The sequence below is a fragment of the Hyla sarda genome, chromosome 6 (assembly GCF_029499605.1).
Source record: "Hyla sarda isolate aHylSar1 chromosome 6, aHylSar1.hap1, whole genome shotgun sequence".
NCBI classification, from domain to species: Eukaryota; Metazoa; Chordata; class Amphibia; order Anura; family Hylidae; genus Hyla; species Hyla sarda.
This window is the reverse complement of record NC_079194.1, coordinates 264580819-264608205: the sequence shown is the minus strand read 5'-3', so window position 1 is coordinate 264608205 and position 27387 is coordinate 264580819. Positions and strand designations below refer to the sequence as shown.

The 27387-nt window shown below is 43.8% G+C and overlaps 1 protein-coding gene across 8 annotated transcripts in view; it reads left to right on the top strand.

Annotated features, from left to right (window-relative positions):
• The window catches only part of NUDT22 (nudix hydrolase 22), a 319740-nt gene that overhangs the window by 186322 nt on the left and 106031 nt on the right, over window positions 1-27387 (top strand). For 4 of the 8 annotated variants that reach the window (XR_008845332.1, XR_008845333.1, XR_008845335.1 and 1 more), the window contains exon 4: window positions 16693-17369. The exons of 2 other annotated variants lie outside the window; for them this stretch is intronic. Coding sequence is in view for 2 of the 6 variants with exons in the window: in XM_056527198.1 (XP_056383173.1) it covers window positions 16693-16794 (102 nt within the window). In the remaining 4 variants the exon portion in view is untranslated. Of the gene's footprint in view, window positions 1-16692; window positions 17370-27387 lie in introns of those variants that run through there. 2 more of the 8 variants (XM_056527198.1, XM_056527200.1) reach the window with 1 other exon arrangement.

The window sequence follows — 27387 nt, the reverse complement described above, 5'->3', positions numbered from 1 at the left end:
TTTTTAAAGTTATATGTTTTTGCCTTCCCTGCCTGTCTTTGTTTTCTACATTTTAAGTCAAAAGTAACTATATTGTGGTCGCTATTACCAAGGTTTTCCCACACAGTTACATTACCAACCAGCTCTGCGTTGTTGGAAATGATCAGATCCAACAAGGCATCACTTCTTGTTGGGTCCTCCACAAACTGGCCCATAAAATTATCCTGCAATAAATTAAGGAATTGTCGCCCCTTTTAGTTTTAGCCAACCCCGGACCCCAATCTATATCTGGATAGTTAAAATCTCCCATTATTACCACTGTACCTGCCCGGGCGGCTCTCTCTATTTGTTTATGCAGCCGACCTTCTATCTCTTCAATGGTATTAGGGGGTCTGTAGATTACACCAAATATTATTTGTTCAGTATTTCCCTCCTTTTGTAATTCTACCCACAGTGATTCCACATCCTCAGAATCATCACACACTATGACATCGTTCACACTGACTTTCATACCACTTCTTACATACAGACAGACTCCACCACCTTTTCTCTTCATTCTATCTTTGCGAAACAATATAAACCCCTGCAGATTGACAGCCCAGTCATGCGGGAAGTCCAACCATGTCTCAATGACCCCAACTATATCAATATGTTCCTCCAGTATCAAGGCCTCAAGCTCCCCAATTTTATTTGCTAGGCTTCTGGCATTTGTGAACATACACTTTACATTTCCATCCTTTATGTTATTGGGGTTAATGGGATTCAAGGGTGTAAGTTTTATTTTCATATGAAGCCTATTCCTATTAACTATTCTAACCCCTCCCTCCGCTCCACCCCCAGGTACAATTATAATTCCCACCTCTCTATCTACACTATCTTACCCCTCTATGTTGTAGGTTCCCTCCCCCCAGTCCCTAGTTTAAACACTCCTCCACCCTTCTAGCCATCTTCTCCCCAAGCACAGCTGCACCCTCCCCATTGAGGTGCAGCCCGTCCCTACGGTAGAGCCGGTATCCGACGGCGAAGTCAGCCCAGTTCTCCATGAACCCAAACCCCTCCTTCCTACACCAGCTTCTGAGCCACTTGTTTACCTCCCTAATCTCCCGCTGCCTCTCTGTTGTGGCTCGTGGTACAGGTAATATTTCAGAAAATATTACCTTGGAGGTCCTTGCCTTAAGCTTGTGGCTAGAGTCCCTGAAATCATTTTTAAGGACACTACACCTACCTCTTATTTTGTCATTGGTGCCAATATGTATCATGACTGCTGGGTCCTCTCCAGCCCCACCAAGCAACCTGTCAACCCGATCCGCGATGTGCCGAACTCGAGCGTCAGGAAGACCACACTGTTCGGCGATCCCGGCCTTTGTGACAGATCGCCCTGTCTGTCCCCCTAATAATTGAGTCCCCCACTACCAGTACCTGTCTAGCCTGCCCTGCACTCCTCCCTCCCTCCTTACTGGAGCAGACCCCCCCACCCCCTGGCGGTCAGAGGCAGAGTCCTGCTGCAGTACTTCTAGCTCTGGAATGACATCCCCCTCATCTGCCAGCCGGGCAAACTTGTTGGGGTGTGCTAGTTCAGGACTAGCCTCCCTGACACTCTTCCCTCTACCCCGTTTTCTAACTGTAACCCAGCTAACTGCCTGACTGTCCTGCACCTCCGTCCCACTATCCTCCCCCACCTCTACCCCAGAGAGCACTTGCTCAGTGAGCAGGAGACTCCTCTCCATGTTTTCACTGCATCTTAGTGTTGCCAGTTGCTCCTCTAGATCCAGGATCTGTGCTTCCAAATGAACAACTCGCACACACCCTGCACAACAATATGCACCCTCAAACTGCTGTTCAAGGATTGCGTACATTGAGCATTATGTACACCTGACTGCACGTTCCAACATGGAGGCCATCTAATTATGGGGATTTCACAGATTTATCGCCAACAACAGACAATAAATATTACAAATTAATTCTCTTTAGTCTTTGTGAGTTAAAGCCTCTGCAGTGTAAATAAAGTAACACTCACTGCGATCTCAAACTGCTGATTTCAAACTCTCAGAATTATAACTCTCTTAGCAATACCACTCTTCCCAAGGCCCACTCACAGACGGAGCTCGCTCACACAGAGTCCCAAGCTAAGATTTATACACCTGTGTGTGACTACCCCTCCCCCTAGTATTCTTTTTGTTTGGGGTATATATGCTGGGAGTTTAGCAACAGCTGGAGGCACCCTGTTTGGGAATCACTGGCGTAGAATACCCCTATGTCCACCCCTATGCAATCCCTATGTAGTCCTCAAATGCATATGGTGCTCTCTCACTTCGGAGCCCTGTCATATTTCAAGGAAACAGTTTAGGGCCACATATGGGGTATTTCCGTACTTGGGAGAAATGGCACCACACATTTTGGGGGGCTTTTTCTCCCCACTGGTGTTTGACAAATTTTCATGAAAGTTGGATGGGAAAATGAAAACAAAATTTTTTTCACAAAAATGCTGGTGTTACCCTAAATTTTTCATTTTCACAAGGGAAAACAGGAAAAAAGTCACCCAAAATTTGTAACCCCATTTCTTCTGAGTAAGAAAATACCCCATATGTGGATGTAAAGGGCTCTGCAGGCACAGTACAAGGCTCAGAAGAGAAGGAGCGCCATTGGGATTTTGAAGAGAAAATTTGTCCGGAATTGAAGGCCACGTGCCAGTACAATGGACACCCCCCACCCCCACATCTGACCCCATTTTGGAAACTACACCCCTCACAGGTGTCTGATTTTTGGAACAGTGATCCGTGAAAATGAAAAATTAAATTTTTCATTTTCACAGCCCACTGTTCCAAAGATCTGTCAAACGCCAGTGGGGTGTAAATACTCACTGCACCCCTTATTAAATTCTGTGAGGGGTGTAGTTTCCAAAATGGGGTGACATGTGGGGGGGGGGGTCCACTGTTCTGGCACCACGGGGGGCTTTGTAAACGCACATGGCCCCCGACTTCCATTCCAAACAAATTCTCTTTCAAAAAGCTCAATGGCGCTCCTTCTCTTCTGAGCATTGTAGTGCGCCAACAGAGCACTTGACGTCCACACATGGGATATTTCCATACTCAGAAGAAATGGGGGTTACAATTTTTGGGGGTAATTTTCTCCTATTACCCCTTGTAAAAATATAAAATTTGTGGAAAAATGTAGTTTTTTCATTTACACATCCGAATTTAACGAAAAGTCGTCAAACACCTGTGGGGTGTTAAGGCTCACTGAACCCCTTGTTACGTGCCTTGAGGGGTGTAGTTTCCAAAATAGTATGCCATGTGGGGGTTTTATGCTGTTCTGGCACCATAGGGGCTTCCTAAATATGACATGCCCCCCAAAAACCATTTCAGCAAAATTCACTCTCCAAAATCCCATTGTCGCTTCTTCCCTTCTGAGCCTTCTAATGCACCCACCGAACACTTGACATACACATATGAGGTATTTCCTTACTCGAGAGAAATTGGGTTACAAATTTTGGGGGGCTTTTTCTCCTATTACCCCTTGTAAAAATTCAAAAACTGGGTCTACAAGAACATGCGAGTGTAAAAAGTGAAGATTTAGAATTTTCTTCAAACTTTCTGAATGTCATTTGGAATACTTTGAGGGGTGCATTTTTTTTATAATAGCGTCATTTATGGGGTATTTTTTAATAAGAAAGCCCTTCAAATCCACTTCAAAACTGAACTGGTCCCTGAAAAATTCAGAGAAAAATTTGAAAATTGCTGCTGAACTTTGAAGCCCTCTGATGTCATCCAAAAGTAAAAATATGTCAACTTTATATGTGAATCAAAATATAATTTATGTCTGTTTTCCTTACAAGTAGAGAGCTTCAAAGTTAGAAAAATGCAAAATTTTCAATTTTTTCATCAAATTTTGGAATTTTGCATATGATTTTTGCAAATGATTCAAGTTTCGGTGAAAATTTACCACTAAAATAAAGTAGAATATGTCACGAAAAAACATTCTCCGAATCAGAATGAAAAGTAAAAGCATCCCAGAGTTATTAATGCCTAAAGTGACAGTGGTCAGATATCCAAAAAATTTCCAGGTCCTTAACCCCTTAAGGAAATTGGAGGTACTCCTACGCCCCCGTTTCCGAGTCCTTAAGGACCGAGGACGTAGGAGTACGTCCTGTCCATTCCCAGCCCCCCTATGTCGGCGATCGCAGCGCAGCGCTCGTCAATTCAGACGAGCAATGTGCTGCGATTCCGTTCCCCGCCGCTCCCCGGGTGGGGATCGGAGCCGGATGTCTGCTGATTTCAATCAGCAGACATCCCGGCAGTGTGCAGGAGGAGGTCAGCGTACATCAGTGGGTGTCCAGGGGTCCGTAGCACCTTTAGCTGCGTGACCCCGGCCCTGCAGGGTCGCTGCGGTCTGCCGCCAGCGGGTTTTTTTTTGGCGCAGATCTTTTTTTTTCACCTAAGCATGTGTGCGGACCCTCTTAGTTATAAAAGAGCGGTCCTCCACCGTTTGTTAAAGCCCACCCGCTGCTAATCAGTCCCGTAGTACTAATCAGCGTTTTTTTTTTGTGGTGCCGGCGCTTTTTTTCGCATTTTCTAGCATTTTTTTGCACCCATAGGTGGTCCGTGTCACCAGTAGCAGGTGTGTACTGTGTGGCCGGACCTTACCTGTGTGTGTGCGGCGTGCCTCACTGCTGTCAGTGATTTATCACTGATCAGCGTTTTTTTTTTTTTTTGTGGTAAAGGCACTTTTTTCGGTTAAAGCGTTTTGTTTTTTTTTGCACCCATAGGCGGTCCGTGCCACCAGTAGCAGGCGTGTACTGTGTGCACTGACCGTACCTGTGTGTGCAGCCTGTCCCACCGCTGTCAGTGATTTATCACTGATCAGCATTTTTTGGGGGGTTCAGGTGGGTGCATTTTTCTCGGGGTAAAGCGTTTTTTTATTTTATTTTTAGTTTTTTTTTTTGTGTGGGGGTGTGTGTACAAGCCACCAGCCGCTGTTCTGGGCTGAGTGGCCGGACCCCCCACTGACTTCTGTGCCCCCTGCCGCCACAAGCGCTAATCAGTGCACAAACCAATGATTAGATAAATGCTTTTTTTTGGCGCAGGGCTCTTTTGCGCCAGAAGTCCCCTTTTTAAAAAAAAGTCCCCTTTTTATTTTATATTTTTTTCTGTTAGGGCGGGTTAGTTTAGTTAGGTTAGGTTAGGGAGGGTTAGGGCGGGTTAGGGAGGTAGTCTCGCACCACACAGCACACACATCAATAAAGTCTTCCCCCCACCACACACACCCGTATCCCCATTAGAGTAGGGAAATGGCCCGCAGAGTGTTTTCGGCGGAGGAGGCATATGACATAATTGCCTCCGACACCGAGAGCGGCACAGAGGACGATGAAGACCCCACCTTCCTTATTTCATCGTCCTCCTCATCATCTAGTTCTGATGATGAGCCACCACGGCGGCGCCGCAAACCTCCTCTGTCCTTGACCCTGTGCCCCAAGCTATTATGAGTCCCCCTGGCGCTCATACTAGTGAAGCCCCCCAGCCAAGATCACTGGTACATCGTACCGGAGAACTTGTCTGGACTCAGCCAGCGGACCACGAGCCCGTGATTCCTGAGTTTGTTGGTGACTCAGGAATCAAAATTAACATTGCCGGGTTCACTGAAAAGGACTTTTTCGGTAATTTTTTCAGCGACGACTTTGTTAATTTGATGGTTACACAGACGAATCTGTATGCCCAACAGTTCGTCGCCGCTAACCCGGGCTCACTTTTAGCTAGACCCGGCGGCTGGACTCCAGTCGATGCAGCCGAAATGAGGACCTTTTGGGACCTCGTGCTGCATATGGGTATAGTTAAAAAACCCAGTGTCAGGCAATATTGCAATGGGGACGTCTTTTACCAGACACCCCTCTACAGTATGGCCATGGCACGTTCCCAGTTCGAGGCCATTCGGAGATGTTTGCATTATCCTGACAATGCGGCATGTATAAAATCAGGCCGGTCATCAATCACTTCAGGGCCAGATTTTGGGAGGCCTATGTCCCGGGGCGGGAGGTCGCTATTGATGAGTCTCTCAGCAGCTTCAAGGGGAGACTCAGCTTCCGGCAATACATCCCTACCAAGTGGGCGCGGTATGGCGTGAAGATGTATAAACTATGCGAGAGTACCTCCGGGTACACTTGCAAGTTTATAGTGCATGAGGGACGAGATTCCCGTTTTGAACCCCCAGAATGTCCCCCCACTCTGGGTGTTAGCGGGAAAATCGTTTGGGGCCTTTTGCGCCCATTGCTAGATAAAGGTTACCACCTTTACGTGGATAACTTTTATACTAGTATCCCTCTCATCACATCCCTCGCCGCCAGATCCACGGTTGCTTGTGGGACAGTCCAGAAGAATCAAAGAGGCCTTCCGCCCCATCCCCGTCATGCTCCTATCCCCCGGGTTGAGTCCCGTGCCTTTTCCCATGAGAACCTGTTGTTGGTCCGGTATAAGGACAAGAGGGATGTCCTTATGCTCACCACAATTCATGGGAATGGCAGCACCCCTGTCCCTGTGCGAGGTACCGCGGGACCGGTCCTCAAGCCCGATTGTATTCTGGACTACAATTGGTATATGGGGGGGAGTTGATCTTTCTGATCAAGTCCTCAAGCCATATAATGCCATGCGGAAAACACGTGTATGGTATAAAAAGGTTGCAGTCTACATGGTACAGGTTGCCATGTACAACTCTTTTATACTGTACAAGTACGCTGGCAACACAGGGACATACCTGGAGTTCCAAGAGGTAGTTCTAAAGGCCCTCATCTATGGTGATCGCCAAAGAGTGGGTCAGAGCACCTGAACTTTCGGTCCCCGGATCGTCCCCGGCCAACACTTTCCAGGTGTGATCCCCAACACTGGAAGGACGGGACGAAACCAGTAGAAGTGTGTAGTGTGTCACAAGAAGGGGAGACGGAAGGACACCACGTACCAATGTGACACTTGCCCCGATCATCCGGGCCTCTGCATAGGCTGCTTCAGAGAGTATCACACCTCAATGGAGTACTACATTTTCCATCCTTTGCCCTAATTTTCATTCCCCAGAATTCGGCTCCAATGTACCAGTCCAGGGTACATTGACTTCCAAATTTTAAACCAAAACACCCCCCCCCCCCCAAAAAAAAAAAAAATACCCCAATATCTTTTTTTTTTTCTTCTTCCCCCTAAAAAATGGGTCATGGGACACAGAGTCAACAGCATTAGAGGTTTGCAGTTGCCTCAAATGCGCAACGCGAAGCGGGTTGCGCATTTGAGGTAACAGAATGGGGATGGCCCCACACATCACCTTCCCAGAATGATGATTCAGAGTATAGGGTTTGGGGCGGGCATCATTTTTACTTTTAGCTGTACTCTGGGTCATCATTCTGGGAAAATAATTGGCATATCAGTACTAAAATTGCAATTTTCTTCCCCCCATAGTACACTTCATGCATTCCTGGAAAATAAATGAAGGGAACACCCGTCTGTTCCAAATCTCCACTTCTTCCTATACACTTTCCCTAGGGGGTGTAGTTTGTAATAGGTTCAAACGTGGGTGTTCCTTTCTTGTATTTTCCTCCGAATGTATGTAACTGTTATGTCCGTAACAAACATCCGCCTCAAATGCGAAGAGTTCTCGCTGAGCTCTGTCGTATTTCCAGGCGACAATTCGGAGTCACATGTTAGTTGTTCCCAGAAAAAGGAAGCAGAGCATAGGTTGAAAATTGCAATTTTCAAAAAGCTACCCTTCATCCATTCCTGGAAAATAAATTTAGGAAACACCTGTGCGTTCAAAATGTCCTCTTTACCCCTATACCCATTCATCAGGGTGGGTACTTTCTGTAATGGTGTCACATGTGGGTGTTTCATTTTTGTATTTTCCTCGGAATGTATGTAACCGTCAGCTACTGATATGCCATAGGCCTCAAATACAAACTGACCTCTATGACTTCTGAGCCTTGTTGTGCTCCCGCCCATCATGTTACCCATACATGTGGATGTATTTTTATAGTCAGGGGAAAAAGCCCTCCAAAATTTGTAACCCAATTCCTCATATTACCCCATGTGAAAATGTTAAAAATTGGGTAACCCCAGCATTTTAGTGTAAAAAAATTAAATTTTTGGCCCACTTTTCAAAAAACCTGTGAGGTGTTATTTCCCACTGTACCCCTTATTACGTTCATTGAGGGGTGTAGTTTCTAATGTGTTTTTTTTTTTTTTTTTTTTGCTGTTGGGGGCTTTATAAATGCACATGACCCCCGACTTCAATTTCAACAAAATTTTCACTCCTTCCATTCTGAGCATTGCAGTGCGTCCACATAGCAATTTACATCCACATATGGGGTATTTTTTTTTTTCTCAGACGAAGTTGTTCTACAAATTTTGGGGGCCTTTTGCCCTATTACCCAATGTGAAAATGAAACATTTGGGGTAACACTATCAATATAGTGCAAAAACAAATAAAATTTTTCACTTTTACAGTTACATTCCCTGAGGGGTCTAGTTTCCAAAATGGTATGCCATGTGTTTTTTTTTTTGCTGTCCTGGCACCATAGGGGCTTTCTAAATGCGGCATGCCCCCAGAGCATAATTTGCTTAAAAAAAGCCAAATGTAACTCCTTCTCTTCTGAGATCTGTAGTGCGCCAGCAGAGCACTTTTCACCCACATATGGGGTGTTTTCTGAATCGGGAGAAATTGGACTTCAAATTTTGGGGGGTATTTTCTGCTTTAACCATTTGTAAAAATGTCAAATTTTTGGGACATTTTTTTTTACATTTGCCGAAGTCGTGAAACCCCTGTGGAGTATTAAGGTTCACTTTACCCCTTGTTACGTTCCCCAAGGGGTCTAGTTTCCAAAATGGTATGCCATGTGTTTTTTTTTTGCTGTCCTGGCACCATAGGGGCTTCCTAAATGCGGCATGCCCCCAGAGCATAATTTGCTTAAAAAAAGCCAAATGTAACTCCTTCTCTTCTGAGACCTGTAGTGCGCCAGCAGAGCACTTTTCACCCCCATATGGGGTGTTTTCTGAATCGGGAGAAATTGGTATTCAAATTTTGGGGGGTAATTTCTGCTTTAACCCTTTGTAAAAATGTAACATTTTTGGGAAACCAAGCATTTTAGGTAATTTTTTAAAATTCTTTTTACATATGCAAAAGTTGTGAAACCCCTGTGGGGTATTAAGGTTCACTTTACCCCTTTTTACATTCCCCAAGGGGTCTAGTTTCCAAAATGGTATGCCATGTGTTTTTTTTTTTTTTTTGCTGTCCTGGCACCATAGGGGCTTCCTAAATGCAGCATGCCCCCAGAGCAAAATTTGCTTAAAAAAAGCCAAATGTGACTCCTTCTCTTCTGAGACCTGTAGTGCGCCAGCAGAGCAATTTTCACCCCCATATGGGGTGTTTTCTGAATCGGGAGAAATTGGGCTTCAAATTTTGGGGGGTATTTTCTGCTTTAACCCTTTGTAAAAATGTAAACATTTTGGGAAACCAAGCATTTTAGGTAAAATGTATTATAATTTTTTTTACATATGCCAAAGTCGTGAAACCCCTGTGGGGTATTAAGGTTCACTTTACCCCTTGTTACGTTCCCCAAGGGGTCTAGTTTCCAAAATGGTATGCCATGTGTTTTTTTTTTTTTTTGCTGTCCTGGCACCATAGGGGCTTCCTAAATGCAGCATGCCCCCAGAGCAAAATTTGCTTCAAAAAAGCCAAATGTGACTCCCTCTATTCTGAGACCTGTAGTGCGCCAGCAGAGCACTTTTCACCCCCATATGGGGTGTTTTCTGAATCGGGAGAAATTGGTATTCAAATTTTGGGGGGTAATTTCTGCTTTAACCCTTTGTAAAAATGTAACATTTTTGGGAAACCAAGCATTTTAGGTAATTTTTTAAAATTCTTTTTACATATGCAAAAGTTGTGAAACCCCTGTGGGGTATTAAGGTTCACTTTACCCCTTTTTACATTCCCCAAGGGGTCTAGTTTCCAAAATGGTATGCCATGTGTTTTTTTTTTTTGCTGTCCTTGCACCATAGGGGCTTCCTAAATGCAGCATGCCCCCAGAGCAAAATTTGCTTCAAAAAAGCCAAATGTGACTCCCTCTATTCTGAGACCTGTAGTGCGCCAGCAGAGCACTTTTCACCCCCATATGGGGCGTTTTCTGAATCGGGAGAAATTGGGCTTGAAATTTTGGGGGGTATTTTCTGCTATTACCCTTTGTAAAAATGTAACTTTTTTGGGAAAACAAGCATTTTAGGTAACATTTTTTTTTTTTTTTTTTTTTACATTTGCAAAAGTCGTGAAACCCCTGTGGGGTATTAAGGCTCACTTAATCCCTTGTTACGTTCCTCAAGGGGTCTAGTTTCCAAAATGGTATGCCATGTATTTATTTATTTTTGCTGTTTTGGTGCCCTAGGGGCTTCCTAAAGGTGACATGCCCCCAAAAAAACATTTCAGGAAAATGTTCTCTCCAAAATCCCTTTGTCGCTCTTTCGCTTCTGAGCCCTCTACTGCGCCCGCCGAACACTTTACATAGACATATGAGGTATGTGCTTATTCGAGAGAAATTGGGCTACAAACACAAGTAAAAATTTTCTCCTTTTACCCCTTGCAAAAATTCAAAAATTGGGTCTACAAGAACATGCGAGTGTAAAAAATGAAGATTTTGAATTTTCTCCTTCACTTTGCTGCTATTTCTGTGAAACACCTAAAGGGTTAACACAGTTACTGAATGTCATTTTGAATACTTTTGGGGGGTGTAGTTTTTATAATGGGGTCATTTATGGGGTATTTGTAATATGAAGACCCTTCAAATCCACTTCAAAACTGAAATGGTCCCTGAAAAATATTGAGTTTGAAAATGTTGTGGAGATTTGGAAAATTGCTGCGGAACTTTGAAGTTCTCTGGTGTCTTCCAAAAGTAAAAACACGTCAATTTTATGATGCAAACATAAACTAGACATATTGTATATGTGAACCAAAAACAATTATTTTGAATATCCATTTTCCTTACAAGCAGAGAGCTTCAAAGTTAGAAAAATGCAAAATTTTCAATTTTTTCATCAAATTTGGGGATTTTTCACCAAGAAAGGATGCAAGTTACCATAACATGTTACCACTATGTTAAAGTAGAATATGTCACGAAAAAACAATCATGGAATCAGAATGATAAGTAAAAGCATTCCAGAGTTATTAATGTTTAAAGTGACAGTGGTCAGATGTTCAAAAAATGCTCTGGTCCTTAAGGTGTAAAATGGCCTGGTCCTTAAGGGGTTAAAGGGGTACACCACTGGAAAACATTTTTGTTTAAATCAACTGGTGCCAGAAAGTTAAACACATTTGTAAATTAGAGATAAACGGAGGTGTGTGTGCAGCTCACAACCTTGTATCCTAGGTTAAATTGTGGTTGACAAATCAGTCCCCACCGATTGAGTAAAATAAATTTAGAAACAAAATTTCAACCACCCCCCAAGGATACCACCCTATTGGGTGCACAGTGAAAAATGGTTTGAAGACAGTTTGTTTGAACAATGCAAAAAATATTTATTAAAATACAATTATAAAATTAATCAATTAAAAAACATTTGAATCGAGCAATATTGAATTTAGTTGTCGGACCCTCGCTGGCTTACTCCGGTGGAAATGCTCACGGTGGTGGCAACATGCAAGGCATGTATGGTAGAATCAGAAGCAGGTGAGTACGTCAGATGGATAGAAATCCCGGCTGGAGCAGCAAGTCTGTAGGCGGCTAGTTTAGATTAAGTCGGCTTCTTAATCTTTGTAGTGCTCTGTTTAGACAAAGTCTTAAGCCTAGACGCATTTCAGGGTACTGCAACTAGACCCCTTCCTCAGTAGGCAAATTTTATAGCCTATAAATTTCTATCCATCTGACGCACTCACCTGCTTCTGATTCTACCATACATGACTTACATGCTGCCACCACCGTGAGCATTTCCACCGGAGGAAGCCAGCGAGGGTCCGACACTACAACAGCGGCACACTGCAGCTACGGACCTCTGGCCTGGGAGCCATTTGCTATATCACCGCTCCCAAACCAAGTCGAATTCAACGCTCTGCTTGTGAAGTAAAAAAGCTACTCCCATCATCTTTGGCCCTTCGCAGTACGGGACCAGCGGACACACTGAGCATTATTCATCTCCATAGAGACTACAGGCATTTTTAGTCCAATCCACACAAAGGACTTTACAATCAGATATACAAATTGCCGGTTCAACAGTACAATCCGGACAGTCGGCCATTATTTACAACTGCAGTGCCTCATATATCACTATGAATATATACCATTAGGGCCGTATGGTAAACAACTATATTCAATATTAGTCTGTTCAAATGTTTTTTAACCCCTTAACGATGAAGGACGTATATTTACCTCCTCCACCGGCTCCCACGATATGCCGCGGGGTCACGCGGTGTCCCCGCGTTATATAGGGTCGGTCCTTTGGATAGGGGATAAGATGTCTAGGGGCGGAGTACCCCTTTAACTTTCTGGCACCAGTAGATTAAAAAAAAAATTTATTAAAAAATGTATAAAAAGTGATCAAAAAGTCAGATCAAAACAAAAATGGTACCGATAAAAACTTCAGATCACGGCGCAAAAAGCGAGCCCCATACCGCCCTGTACGTGGAAAATTAAAAAAGTCATAGGGTCAGAAGAGGACATTTTTAAACGTATAAATTTTCCTGCTTGTAGTTTAGATTTTTTCCAGAAGTACCACAAAATTAAACCTGTATAAGTAGGGTACAATTTTAACCATATGGACCTACAGAATGATAATGTGTCAATTTTACCGAAATATGTACTGCATATTAACGAAAGCCCCCAAAATTTACAAAATGGGGATTATTCTTCGATTTTGTCTCACAATGATTTTTTTTTCTGTTTCGCCGTGGATTTTTGGAAAAAATTACTAATTTCACTGCAAAGTAGAATTGGTAACGCAAAAAATAAGCCATAATATGGATTTTTAGGTGGAAAATTGAAAGGGTTATGATTTTTAAAAGGTAAGGAGGAAAAAACGAAAATGCAAAAACTGAAAAACCCTGCATCGTTAAGGGTTTAAAAAGCCTGTGAACCATAAGGGGTTAATGAAAGAAGCCACCTTAAATGATAGAACGATACTTCTTAAAGGAGGGTTTCCAGGTTGAAAAAAAGGGAGGTAGCTTATAGAAAATAATATCAAATAAGGGATTACTCACTTTTAAAATACAGTATGTTCTGCTGAAGCTATATACAGCGCCGTATTGACAGGTAACACTGTAAGTAATCACAGGCAAACTAAACAAATTTTTTAACAAGCGTTTTTTGCACATCTGACCACTGTCACTTTAAACATTAATAACTCTGGAATGCTTTTAGTTATCATTCTGATTCCGAGATAGTTTTTTCGTGACATATTCTACTTTAACATGGGAGTAATTTTGTGTGGTAACTTGCATCCTTTCCTTGTGAAAAATCCAAAAATTTGATGAAAAATTTGAAAATTTAGCATTTTTCTAACTTTGAAGCTCTCTGCTTGTAAGGAAAATGTATATTACAAATAAAAAAATGTTTTATTCACATATACAATATGTCTACTTTATGTTTGCATCATAAAATTGATGAGTTTTTACTTTTGGAAGACACCAGAGGGCTTCAAAGTTCAGCAGCAATTTTCCAATTTTTCACAAAATTTTCAAACTCACTATTTTTCAGGGATCAGTTCAGGTCTGAAGTGGATTTGAAGGGTCTTCATATTAGAAATACCCCACAAATGACCCCATTATAAAAACTGCACCCCCCAAAGTATTCAAAATGACATTCAGTCAGCATTTTAACCCTTTAGGTGTTTCACAGGAATAGCAGCAAAGTGAAGGAGAAAATTCAAAATCTTAATTTTTTACACTTGCATGTTCTTGTAGACCCAATTTTTCAATTTTTACAAGGGGTAAAAGGAGAAAATGTATACTTATATTTGTAGCCCAATTTCTCTTGAGTAAGCACATACCTCATATGTCTATGTAAAGTGTTCGGCGGGCGCAGTAGAGGGCTCAGAAGCGAAGGAGCGATGAGGGGATTTTGGAGAGTACGTTTTTCTGAAATGGTTTTTGGGGGGCATGTTGCATTTAAGAAGCCCCTATGGTGCCAGAACAGCAAAAAAAACTCACATGGCATACCATTTTGGAAACTAGACCCCTTGAGGAACGTAACAAGGAATAAAGTGAGCCTTAATACCCCACAAGTGTTTCACGACTTTTGCATATGTAAAAAAAAAAAATTTTTCACTAAGATGTGTGTTTCTACCCAAATTTCACATTTTTCCAAGGGTTAATAGCAGGAAATACCCCCAATATTTGTAACCCCTTCTCTTCTGAGTATGTAGGTACCCCATAAGTTGACCTGAAGTACACTACGGGCAAACTGCAATGCTCAGAAGAGAAGGAGTCATATTTGGCTTTTTCAGAGCAAATTTTACTCCGGGGGCATGTCGCATTTAGGAAGCCCCTATGGTGCCAGAACAGCAAAAAAAAAAAAAAAAAAAACATGGCATACTATTTTGGAAACTAGACCCCTTGAGGAACGTAACAAGGGGTACAGTGAGCATTTGCCCCCCACTGGTGTCTGACAGATCTTTGGAACAGTGGGCTGTACAAGTTTTCATTTTCACGGACCACTGTTCCAAAGATCTGTCCGACACCAGTGGGGGGTAAATTCTCACTGCACCCCTCATTACATTCCGTGAGGGGTGTAGTTTACGAAATGGGGTCATATGTGGGGTTTTTGTTTTTTTTGCGTTTGTCAAAACCGCTGTAACAATCAGCCACCCCTGTGCAAATCACCTCAAATGTACATGGTTCACTCTCCCTTCTGGGCCTTGTTGTGCGCCCCCAGAGCACTTTGCGCCCACATATGGGGTATCTCCGTAGTCGGGAGAAATTGCGCTACAAATTTTGGGGGGCTTTTTTCCCTTTTACCTCTTGTGAAAATGTAAAGTATGGGGCAACATCAGCATGTTAGTGCAAAAAATTTAATTTTTTTACACTAACATTCTGGTGTAGACCCCAACATTTCCTTTTCATGAAAGGTTAAAGGAGAAAAAGCCCCCCAAACCTTGTAACGCAATTTCTCCTGAGTACGGCGATACCCCATATGTGGCCCTAAACTGTTGCCCTGAAATATGACAGGGCTCCAAAGTGAGAGAGCGCCATGTGCATTTGAGGCCTAAATTAGAGATTTGCATAGGGGTGGACATAGGGGAATTCTACACCAGTGATTCCCAAACAAGGTGCCTCCAGCTGTTGCAAAACTCCCAGCATGCATGGACAGTCAATGGCTGTCCGGCAATACTGGGAGTTGCTGTTTTTCAACAGCTGGAGGCTCTGCTTTGGAAACAGTGGTGTACCGGACGTTCTTATTGGGGGAGGGGAGGGGGGCTGTGTAGGGGTATGTGTATATGTATTGTTTTTAACTTTTTATTTTATTTTGTGATAGTGTAGTGTTTTTAGGGTACAGTCACGCGGGCAGGGGATTACAGCGAGTTTCCCAGCGCAAAATTTGCTGCATCTCAAACCTGCAGCGAGAAACCCACTGTAAAACCCTTGCCCATGTGAATGTAATCTGTACATTCACAGGGGGGGGTGCACCAGCTGTTGCAAAACCACAACTCCCAGCATGCATGGTCTGTTTGTGCATGCTGGGAGTTATAGTTTTGCACCAGCTGGAGGCACACAGGTTAGGAAACACTGAGTTAGAAACAGACAATGTTTCCCAACCAGTGTGTCTCCAGTTGTTGCAAAACTACAACTCCCAGCATGCCCAGACAGCTGAAGGGCATGCTGGGAGTTGTAGTTCGGCAACATCTGAAGGGCCAGATGTTGCTGAACTAAAACTCCCAGCATGCCTGGACAGTCAGTGCATGCTGGGAGTTGTAGTTTTGCAACAGCTGGAAGAGCACAGATTGGAGACCATTATACAATGGTCTCCAAACTGGGGCCCTCCAGATGTTGCAAAACTACAACTCCCAGCATGCCCAGACAGCCAAAAGCAGCAGTGAAGATCTTCACTGCTGCCTCTGAGGACCATATACTTACCTGCCGGTCCCGTCGCTGCTTGTCCACGTGGCCGGTCCCGCTCTGCTCCTCAGTCCCGCCACTGCTCCAGGTGAGGCTGCCGGTCCCCGCATGTTCCCCCTCCCTCCCCCCTATGCCGCAGGTCCCCGCGAGCCCCCGCAGCCTTCGTCCCCTGTTCTGCCCGACTTCCAGGGGCGGACAGTGCGGGGGATCTGAACTTTCACCCCAGGTCACTGTGATTGGTCCACAGGGACCAATCACAGTGATCGCTGACCAGGACCTGGGGGGTGAAGCAGAAGTGGATGGTCCTGGGGGGTGAACCAGAAGTTGTCCCCTGCTGGAAGCAGCGGGACTTCTGCTGGTTAACCCGAGCGATGCTGCGCATCGCCGCGTTAACTGAATGTCATTTATAAACGTCGGGATGCGCGAACGCACTGCACAACCCGGCGTTTATATATGACATTCTGCGGGAAGGGGTTAATATATGTTGTTTACAAACTGTTATGAAGCAAACGTTTATGCAAATGACAGTGCCCATTTAAGGGATGAAGACTCTCGGCTACTACTTCTGTTTGTAGATCATGGTGCAAATTTATTCAAGATAAACACTTACAAATCTATTTTTCTGTTTAATTTTGTGTTGATTTTTTTGTACAGGATTTACTGACCATTGAGAGCTCAGAAATGTGGAAAGAGTTTTGTCCTTCAGCAAAAGGTTGTGTGAAACTGTACATCATGGTACGAGAGCAGAAGTCCTAAGACCAGACACCTCTATAGGACGTTGTTCTGTTTGACATAAGGGAACAATGGGCCTTGCTCATAAGTCACAAATATTTCTACTGCTGGGTACAACATGGTCTTCTTCCTCTGAAGACTCCCTGTAAATAGCACTTGTACACTTTAATTAAGCTTGTAAAATATTTACTATGTTTAATAATAAAGCTGTTTTTCAGTATGAGATGTGAATATTGTAGCTGGCTGACAATGGTATACTTTTGTTTATATTGGTTTATGTTCTTGTTGCTGTCTTATTGTTTTTTTTTTTTTAAATAACTTCTACTGTATATACCTATGTACAGTATGGTCACTTAGGAAAAGATAATATACATAATGAAACTTCTTTGAGAAGACTCTATAGGGGAAAAATATTAAGAGTGGTGTAGGTGAATGATTGTGCTATAACACATTTAATTTTGTGTGGTGGTAATGTGTATGTGCAGCATATTTATTAAATGGTTGCATGGTATGTGATAAATAAGGTTATATGTTTTCTCCTCTGCAATATTTTCTCCTCGACTTTTTCATCTGTTACACCAAAATATGTGACTTTTCACAAACTCTGTCCACGGCCAGTTTTGTAGGGCAGTGTTGGTATAGATATTCAACAAATTAAGGGCTTTGTGACAAATTTTGCGACAAGTCACACATGATAAATTTATGACCACAGCAAAAAGTTTAAGCAGAAATCTGGACAATAGTGGTAAAAATTCAAACTTAAGTTATATACAGGCTCATCATGGGGAGTTTCATGAAAACCTGTAACGGAATAGTAGTGCAGTTGTTCATAGCAACCAAATTGCTTATTTCATTTTTAAAGAGGCTTGTCAGAAATGAAAGAAGCAATCTGATTGATTGCTATGGACACCTGATCAACCTCCCCCCTATGACTTCACAAGGCATCCAAGCTGATTTGTTTTAAAATCAGACATCCATAGCCCCCATAACCAGCCTTTTTAATATACAAGTACTTCCTGGTTTGTGCAGGGAGCTGAGAGCTGAAAAAAAACTACACAGACCATCACCCCATGCTCTTGCTTCCTGTGTGAGCTGTGGGGGGAGCTGCCTTCAAAGAGCTGAGCATATCATATGTTTAGAAAAGCACTGAACATAGATGTGAGAGATGTGGGCACCCTAGCCAATCACAGCCGATCACACACTGAAGTGCTCTCTGAGAGCTGAGTAGGGATTGTGACATTGCAAAGTAAAATGTTGTCTGCACCCAGCAAAGTGGAGACTACAGTCATCATGTGAGCTAAAAGCTACTGAACTTCCAGGGGTCCAGGGTTGTGGAAATGTTTGGTACTCAATCTCTAGAGTAATTTATTAACTCCAGAATAGCTCTCAGTCTACGGGAGTTTTGTGGCCTAGGAAAATCCCTTAAAGCTTGTACCCTCTGGGACATCAAAAATATATAGTGCCCTGCGATATGCAATTCTCAGGAAGGTAAACTTATCCTTACAAAACTGTAAGTTATCCTTGCTAGTCTAATTTCCTGTTGATGCTAGGTGACGATAACAAGTTGATCATTGACAACAAATCATTGACATACTGTATGAGAACGACCTCACTATTGTCAGGTGTCTAATACCAGCTTCAGCTTGCCACTATACTGAGTTATACATGTCTAACTTAACTGCTGACCCTGAAATGAGAAAGCAAAAAGGTATTGGCATTGTGAATCCAGTGGCACAGAAAAAAATGCATTAGTGAGGTTAACCCCACTAAAAAATGATGAATCAGGTGGTACAGAGGCAAGCAACATTAGGGATTAGGGACCATCAGATGTCAATCAAGATAATCTCATTGGTACCTCTGAGGTTGTGTACAAATCTATAGGTGACATCCTTACCTTTCATTGCCTTCTTTGCTATTGAGAAAAGGGGGGTGTTTTATAGGGACTGAATACTATCCATTTGCGATACACTCAGGAGATATTGCGTTTAGCTGCGGGAGGGTGCAACCAGGGTTTGTCCTGATTGTTACCATAGACACAGAGTGCAAGCCTACATCAGATATAGAGTTTACTTCCGGTATAATCCCCAGTGGGATTCAGTCTGCTTCCTGGATGTAAAGTATGGCAACAATGGCGCCTATCTTTCCATCTGTGAGTGCACTGGTTGCCACAATACCCATTGGAGTGCAGCTGATGGAGGTGCAGATATGTGCTAAAATGTCCACTCCAAACAAGAGCATAGGGTCATCATCTGGAAAGAAAATAGGATAACCACCCTTGGCGTCACCCTTACCTCTTGGGCGGGCCACAGAAGTGGAGACTCTTACAAAACAGTACACTAGCAGGAATTCCTCTCCTTAATGGGTATTGTAGTGAGCACTTTTCACCTTACGAATCCATACCGTATTTATCGGGCTATAACACGCACCCTCATTTTACCAAGCATATTTGGGTAAAAAAAGTTTTTTGCCTAAATATCCTTGGTAAAATGAGGGTGCGTTTGTGTGCATGCGTATACCCCAATACACCCCCAGGAAAGGCAGGGGGAGAGAGGCCGTCGCTGCCCGCTTCTCTCCCCCTGCCTTTCCTGGGGTCTAGAGCCCTGCTGCCGCCGCTTCTCTCCCGCTGGCTGTCGGCGCCGCTGCCCGTTCTCTCCCCCTGACTATCGGTGCCGGCGCCCCATTGCCTGCGCCGATAGCCAGGGGGAGAGAAGCGGCGCCGACAGCCAGGGGGAGAGAAGGGGCAGCGGCACCCATTGCCGGCGCCGCTGCCCCGTTGCTTCCCCCATCCCCGGTTGTATAATTACCTGTTGCCAGGGTCGGGTCCTCGCTGCTTCAGGCCTCCGGTGTGCGTCGCCTGCGTCGTTGCTATGCGCTGCACGGCGCGGCGCAATGACGTCACTCGTCATTGCGCCGTGCATAGCAACGACGCATGGGACGCACACCGGAGGCCTGAAGCAGCGCGGACCCGACCCCGGCAACAGGTAATTATGCAACCGGGGATGAGGGAGGCAACGGGGCAGCGGCGCCGGCAATGGGTGCCGCTGCCCCTCCTCTCCCCCTGTCTGTCGGCGCCGCTGCCCCATTGCCGGCGCCGCTTCTCTCCCCCTGGCTATCCGCGCCGGCACCGATAGTCAGGGGGAGAGAACGGGCAGCGGCGCCGATAGCCAGGGGGAGAGAAGGGCTGGCAGCAGGGCTCTAGACCCCAGGACCGGCAGGGGCAGAGAAGCCGGCAGCGCTGGCGGTCTCTGCACCTGCAAAGCCGCTGCAGTTTATTGATTTAAAGTGCCAACTTTAAATCATTGAACTGCAGCGGCTTATTTGTGTATAACACGCAGGTAGACTTTAGGCTAAACATTTTAGCCTAAAAAGTGCGTGTTATATGCAGATAAATACGGTACTTACCAGGGATAGCCCTGAATGTGTATAGTAGTGAGCCCTATTCAGTGAAAACTCTTACGAATCAGAACTCTATTAGGGATACTTCTCCTTAATGGGTATAGTAGTAAGTACTATTTAGCAAAAACACTTATCAATCAGTACTCTACAGGGGTGTGGAAATTTAAAAAAAAACTGACACAAGGGACAAGTAGATTGGGCTCCATTTTAGTCCCTTAGACAAGTAATCTACTTGTCCTGAACCGCAAAAATAATTTCAACCAAAATAGTATATAAATGAGGTCTTTTATTAATAGAAACTTAAAACAGACCTAAAAAAAACACTTTAATGCACTCAAATTTGAAACAAATAAAATATTAACACTCAACCTCATAAGGCCATTTTTTTTCTTGGACCTGCTTGGTTTTATTAGATAACTAACACACAGGTACAGGGGAAAGTGCTTTAACAGACGCGTCTTCTGCTCTTCCAGGATATGATGCTGCTGTCATAACAGGTTGACTTCAATCAGTGTCAACCTCATGAGGTCTCTTATGTCCACCCACATACCTGGTTCCACCACATGTTAGCCAGTACTGAATAGCTCTGCTGGGATCATATTCCTCAAATTCAGGTCCTTCCATTTTAATGAGCATTAAGTCCTGCAATATACCCTGCTGAAGTCTTGTTCGAAGTGGATTTTTAACTATATTCATAGCAGAAAACACCCGTTCTGCCTCTGCTGTGGAAACACTTATTGTAAACATCATCTCCACAACTTTCAATATATTACACAGGGTCGATGGCTTTGTTGATAACACAGAGGAGTATGCAGGCAAAATGGTTATATTTTTACCTTTGAAAATTTTTCATGTGTGTCTTAAGTCCACAAAACTCATTAAGAATAGCTGCCTTTTCCTCAAATGAGAAAATAATACTGAAATAACTAATCAATTCCTCAAGGTCAGCTCTGCCATATGCATATAGTTTCTCTCTGCCTTCTGGCCATGTTGTGTAGTCAAAGACTTGGAATCCACGGGATGGCATAGAATCAAAGACTGAGAATCTTTCATCAATGTAACTAATAATGTTTGTAATGAGCTGTACATTACATACGCTAGCAGCTGGTGGGCAATGGCCTGACAATTCAATCTCCCACCCTTCAGTAGTTAGATCGCAAAATTTCCTCTCCTCAGGGTGGTACAGTATAAAAAACGTATTCATGTTTTCACGCCGCTCCAACTTCAAACCCACTAGTCTTAACACACCTCTTTCAACAGCAGGCTTAACATCTAGTAACAAAAGGTCATTAGATTGAAAAAATTCTGACAGCTGAGATACAGGTTCAAGAATATCTCTCAAAACATATAGGGTAGAGAGAAAATTAACATTTGTGATGGATTTCAAATATTTTCTTGCTTTAGCTGAAGACTCATCTGTCCCAGCACCAACCTGACCAAGATGTAAAACAACAGTTTGTAAGTTTTGCTGCATTGCTTTTAGGGCTCTTCTTTTACTAGAAACCCATCTCATTTGCTTAATGTCACTGAAGTGAGCAAAACTTTCTTCAATAACATTTGCGATTTCTTTTGCATCTCTTCTCCTTTTAGGGCTATTCCAATAAAATTTAAAAACCAATTTTAAAGTTTCTTCAAAACAAATAATATAAGGAGTATTCTTTACAGCAACTAGAATCCCCAGCTGAAGCTTATGTGTACAGGCAGCAAAAAGGGAATGTCGTTTTTTTTTTATCAGTGCTGCTACGCCACCCTTTGAACCCATCATTACAGCTGCACCATCAAAGTTTACCGATATAAGTGTTGGTCCAGGCTGTTCTGGAGACCTCAGATGCAGCATATTTAAAGACAACTTATTTATACCCTTAACAATTGCATTCAGCACACCTGTAGCATGTGCATGCTCCACTGGTACAAGGTCTATAAATGCTGTATAAGGTTTCCCTTCATTAACAACCCTGATCAGCACACTTTCCTGTTCAATGATGGCATTATCTGTGCTGCCATCTGCAACAATACAGATAAACCTTGAATTCTGGACTATCTGTTTGATGTCCTGTCGAATTACTTCCGCCTCACATCTAATGAATTCTGAAGCCTTCTCACGGTTAGTGTAGTTTTTCCCTAGGTCCACATCAGCCTTTTTCATTGCTCGGCACAGCATATCCATATCTGAAAGAGGCTTTCCTAGTTTTGCAATTAGGTAGGCATTATTAAATAAAATCATTAGCCTATTCCTTTCTACCTCCTTGAGTTTTTGTAAGGTTGTAATAATATTGGGCACGGACTGAACTGCAGAACTGGTACTAGATGCTGTACTTGTTGATGCCTCAGACTGCACAAGTGCTTTTTTATTTTCTTGCTTAAACCAGGAACAGCATTCCAAGTGAGCTTTGCTTGTTTCATGTGCCTTGATTGGCTCAACACGAAATTTATCACAAATGCATTCCTTCCTGATCCAGAGCATCTCATTGCTATAGTAGGGTATTTTAGGCAAATTTCACAGTACATCTTTTCTTCCCCTTGGATCTCCTTTAAAACAAGCCATGGCCAGGAATCTTTCCAGTGAGATTTAAAAGCTCTCTTTCTCTTGTCTGTGTCATACTTTTTGTCTTTTGACACAGAACTAGGAGTAGGAGTAGAATCTTGGCTTCTGCTCTCACAGGGACTGGGGCTTTGAGACACATTGCCTGCATTTTATTTATTTGTTCTTTTGAATGCAAAATTAAGAAGACTTTGAGATGACATAATCAATCAGCGGTCACCAAAGCTGTTGTTAAAACCTGTACTGCTGAAGACATGGATTTCTATTCGCTTATATCTACTCAATATTCCTGACCTTTTCCTTCCCTGAAAAAATGACAAAAAATAAATAAAATAAAAAACCACCACTTACCCCTCCATCGTTCCCCTTCAGCTTCATACGGAGCGTATGAAGCTGAAGGGGAACGATGGAGGGGTAAGTGGTGGTTTCTTCTGTAATTTCTGTGTGTGCAACATTATGCAGACGCTGCACGCACAGGAAGTTTTATACTAAGTGTGACCCTAAGCAAAATTAAAAGTGGGGTCCTAAATGCTAAATGTCATATATCATACCGTTACAACAGGCACATACTGTATATTTTGGTTAGTCATTATACAAAGACTAACATTACCAAATGTTACCAAAGCCCAAATTATACAGCTACACCAGAAACCCTACCATTACCAACAAACTGTGACTAATGCTGGATTATGAAAAGAAAGCTAGGCAGGCATCACTGTGGAAGATTTATTTGAAATGTGTTGTCATTTATTTGTCAAACAGGTAGAATAATTGCGGCACTCACCGGCTTTTTTCAGGCTTCTTCATTCAAGTGTGAGTGCATCAGCAGGTACACATACAGAGCAGAGCTCTGTATGTGTACCTGCTGATGCACCCACACTTGAATAAAGAAGCCTGAAAAAAGCTGGTGAGTGCCGCAATTATTCTACCTGTTTGGAAGATTTGAAGTGCAACTACACTATTGTGCTGAGCACCATCAGTAAGAGGCTAGCTAAAGCAGCTGTACTGCATTCTGCTGGCGGGACCAAAGAATATGAAAAAAAAAAAGAAAGGAAACCGCGCCTTACCAATGTAAAATCTTTATTGTTGCTTAGGTTAACACAAATTCCTATGCACAAAGTTTGTGTTCAGCATAAAAGCTGGCTGACCTGCAAGGAGAGGCTGATGAATAATTTTGCAAGTTACCCACTTTCTCTAATGTTAAACAACCTAAAACTTGCATTTTCAGAATCTGCCACACAAATATTTAGGCTCTGTACTTTTCTGTATCTTCCCCAACCTACACAAATTTCCCATACATAAAGCCCAAAATGGTAATGTGGCCCATGATGTCCCATAAAGTACAGTACCCCCTTTTGTGCCCATTACAGTTAGTGTGTAGGTTATATTCCTCAATTAGATAGGTAGGTTGTCCCCCTAGGAAGTAGGAAGGTAAATAATGTCCTAGATAATGTGTCTCCCCTATACGAAGACAGACCTATTGGGAACCCCCTATCTGATCATCAGGTAGGGCTCCCTAGTACATATATAGGCCTTAGATATATATATATATATATATATATATATATGACCCCCATCAGGTAGGGCTCCCCAGTAAATATATAGAGGCCCCAGATATATATATATTTGACCCCCATCAGGTAGGGCTCCCCAGTAAATCTATAGGCCCCAGATATATATATGACCCCCATCAGGTAGGGCTCCCCAGTAAATATATAGAGGCCCCAGATATATATATATATATATATATATATATATATATATGACCCCCATCACTGATGGGGGTCATATCTATCGGGGGCCTGTCTATCTACTGGGGAGCCCCACCTGATGATGAGATAGGGGTTCCCAATAGGTGTACAGGTCCCCAGATATATATGACCCCTAGGGCTGGGCGGTATACCTGTTCCTACTGAATAATGGTAATTTTATATATAACATTTTCACCGCCCGCACATAAAGATAATAGGGCATCTTCTAAGTGCTGGGACCTGTGTGTCACAGTGGGGGAGTGAGCTGTGACACTCAGTGCAACCAGTATACCGCTGTTTCTCCAACCAGGGAGCCTCCAGCTGTTGCAAAACTACAACTCCCAGCATGCCCAGACAGCCATTGGCTGTCCGAGCATGCTGGGAGTTGTAGTTTTGCAACAGCTGGAGGCACCACCTGGTTGGGAAACACTGTGCAGCCAGTATACCGCTGTTTCTCCAACCAGGAAGCCTCCAGCTGTTGCAAAACTACAACTCCCAGCATGGCCAGACAGCCATTGGCTGTCTGAGCATGCTGGGAGTTGTAGTTTTGCAACAGCTGGAGGCACCACCTGGTTGGGAAACACTGTGCAGCCAGTATACCGCTGTTTCTCCAACCAGGGAGCCTCTAGCTGTTGCAAAACTACAACTCCCAGCATGCCCAGACAACCATTGGCTGTCCGAGCATGCTGGGAGTTGTAGTTTTGCAACAGCTGGAGGCACCACCTGGTTGGGAACGACGGTGCAGACAGTATACCGCTGTTTCTTCAACCAGGAAGCCTCCAGCTGTTGCAAAACTACAACTTCCAGCATGCTCGGACAGCCAATGGCTGTCTGGGCATGCTGGAAGTTGTAGTTTTGCAACAGCTGGAGGCACCACCTGGTTGGGAAACACTGTGCAGACAGTATACCGCTGTTTCTCCAACCAGGAAGCCTCCAGCTGTTGCAAAACTACAACTCCCAGCATGCCCAGACAGCCATTGGCTGTCCGAGCATGCTGGGAGTTGTAGTTTTGCAACAGCTGGAGGCACCATCTGGTTGGGAAACACTGTGCAGCCAGTATACCGCTGTTTCTCCAACCAGAAAGCCTCCAGCTGTTGCAAAACTACAACTCCCAGCATGCTCGGACAGCCAATGGCTGTCTGGGCATGCTGGGAGTTGTAGTTTTGCAACAGCTGGAGCCCCACCTGATAAAGAGATAGGAGTTCCCAATTGGTGTACAGGCCCCCAGATATACATGATCACCCAGGTAGGGTTCCTATTTAAACAATTATACCCCCTTAAAAATATCGTTTTACACTTACTGCTGCCTGTAAAGATCGCAGGACCTTGCTTTCGGGCCGGGGGATGCACGATGCGCGAACCGGGGGATGCACGAGGCGCGCGTCAGGTGGCGTCATCCCAGACGCCGCACGGGACGTCAGCGTCACGCCGCTGCCTATGCGTCCCGGTGTCCTGCGCTTCCTATGATGTCACGGATAGTGCGCACCGCTTCAGGAAGGAGGCCGCAGGTACAATACACACGCTGCGCACACATTTAAAATTCTTCCGGCATTTAGCGCTGCTTGCCCGAAGCCGGGCTAAATGCTGGAAGGATCCACCTGCCCCGTGCTCAAAACTGCATGTCCCGGGCGTCGGGCGATATAATTTCCACATCCCTGCTCTATCAGAGATAGCTTTCCTTAATGGGTATAGTAGTGAGTACTATTCAGTTAAAACTTATGGACTATCAACATAGTGATCCAGCTGAAATTTGCACTGAATTTGTTGTATAAATATTAAACAAACATGACGATTGTCTCAAAATGGCCACCTGATCACATAGTCCTCCGACCACAAACAAAACAGGGTTAAGAGGCAATGTGAAGACACAATGCACAGACACCAAAAGAGAAGGAAAATCACCCTGAACAAAGAGAATGCACTAGCGCAATGAGTCAGTATGAATACTCTGCTAAACATGCTTCCCCCAAGCACAATGTGACTCTGCAGACACCAAACGCAAATGAACATCCTCATTTGGTCTAAGAGGCATCCTTTTTCAGAACCATTTTCTTCAGAAGCAAAATCCACCATAAGAGATCCTGTCCTACTGTCTCAGGAATCAAAATGTGACTGTCCTATTTCAACAGATCTGTCCTATATTCTGAGGACATGAACCTCCAAGGGCCTGGTATAAGCTTTTGCCAGGGAATGGTGTCCACTGTCTATGTTAAGCAACCTAAAGTCCTCATGGACTGTCAGATAGTTACTTGATGCTGGTGTATTATAAAAGAGACTTTGTTCACTACTCTTGAGAGTCTGTCTGGAGATAAGTACTGGGACATCTGAATAAAATCTATAATGAACCCCAGAAACTGTGTGCTCTAACAAGGAGTAAGAAGTGACCTTTTTGATTTGATCAGGAACCCATGATCCTGTAAAAAACTTACTGTGTTTTTGATCTGTGACTGCAGCAACACCTCCAACTTCGCCCTTCACCACCAGTCTTCAAGGTGAGGTATGATAGAAATACCTCTCAGGTGCAAAGCTGCTGACAAGACCACTGAGACTTTAAGGGAAATGTCTTGTACAGACCGTTGTTATTCTATCCTGCCCGGACTGCAAAAAAAGTGAAAATAAACTTTCACTTACCTTCCTACATTCCCCCGGAGCTCCACTACCGCTGATCGGTCGGCCAGGCTGTCTTCTTCCTACTTCCCTTAGCCCGGAACATCACACAGCGCTTCAGCCTATCACCGGCTGCAGCGATGTCCCACCTCGGCCGGTGATAGGCTGAAGCACCGTGCGACGTTCCGGACTAAGGGAGGTATGAAGAAGACAGCCCAGCCGACCGATCAGCTGTAGTGGAGCTCTGTGGGAACGTAGGAAGGTAAGTGAAAGTTTATTTTCACTTTTTTTGCAGCCCGAGCAGGATAGAATAACAATAGT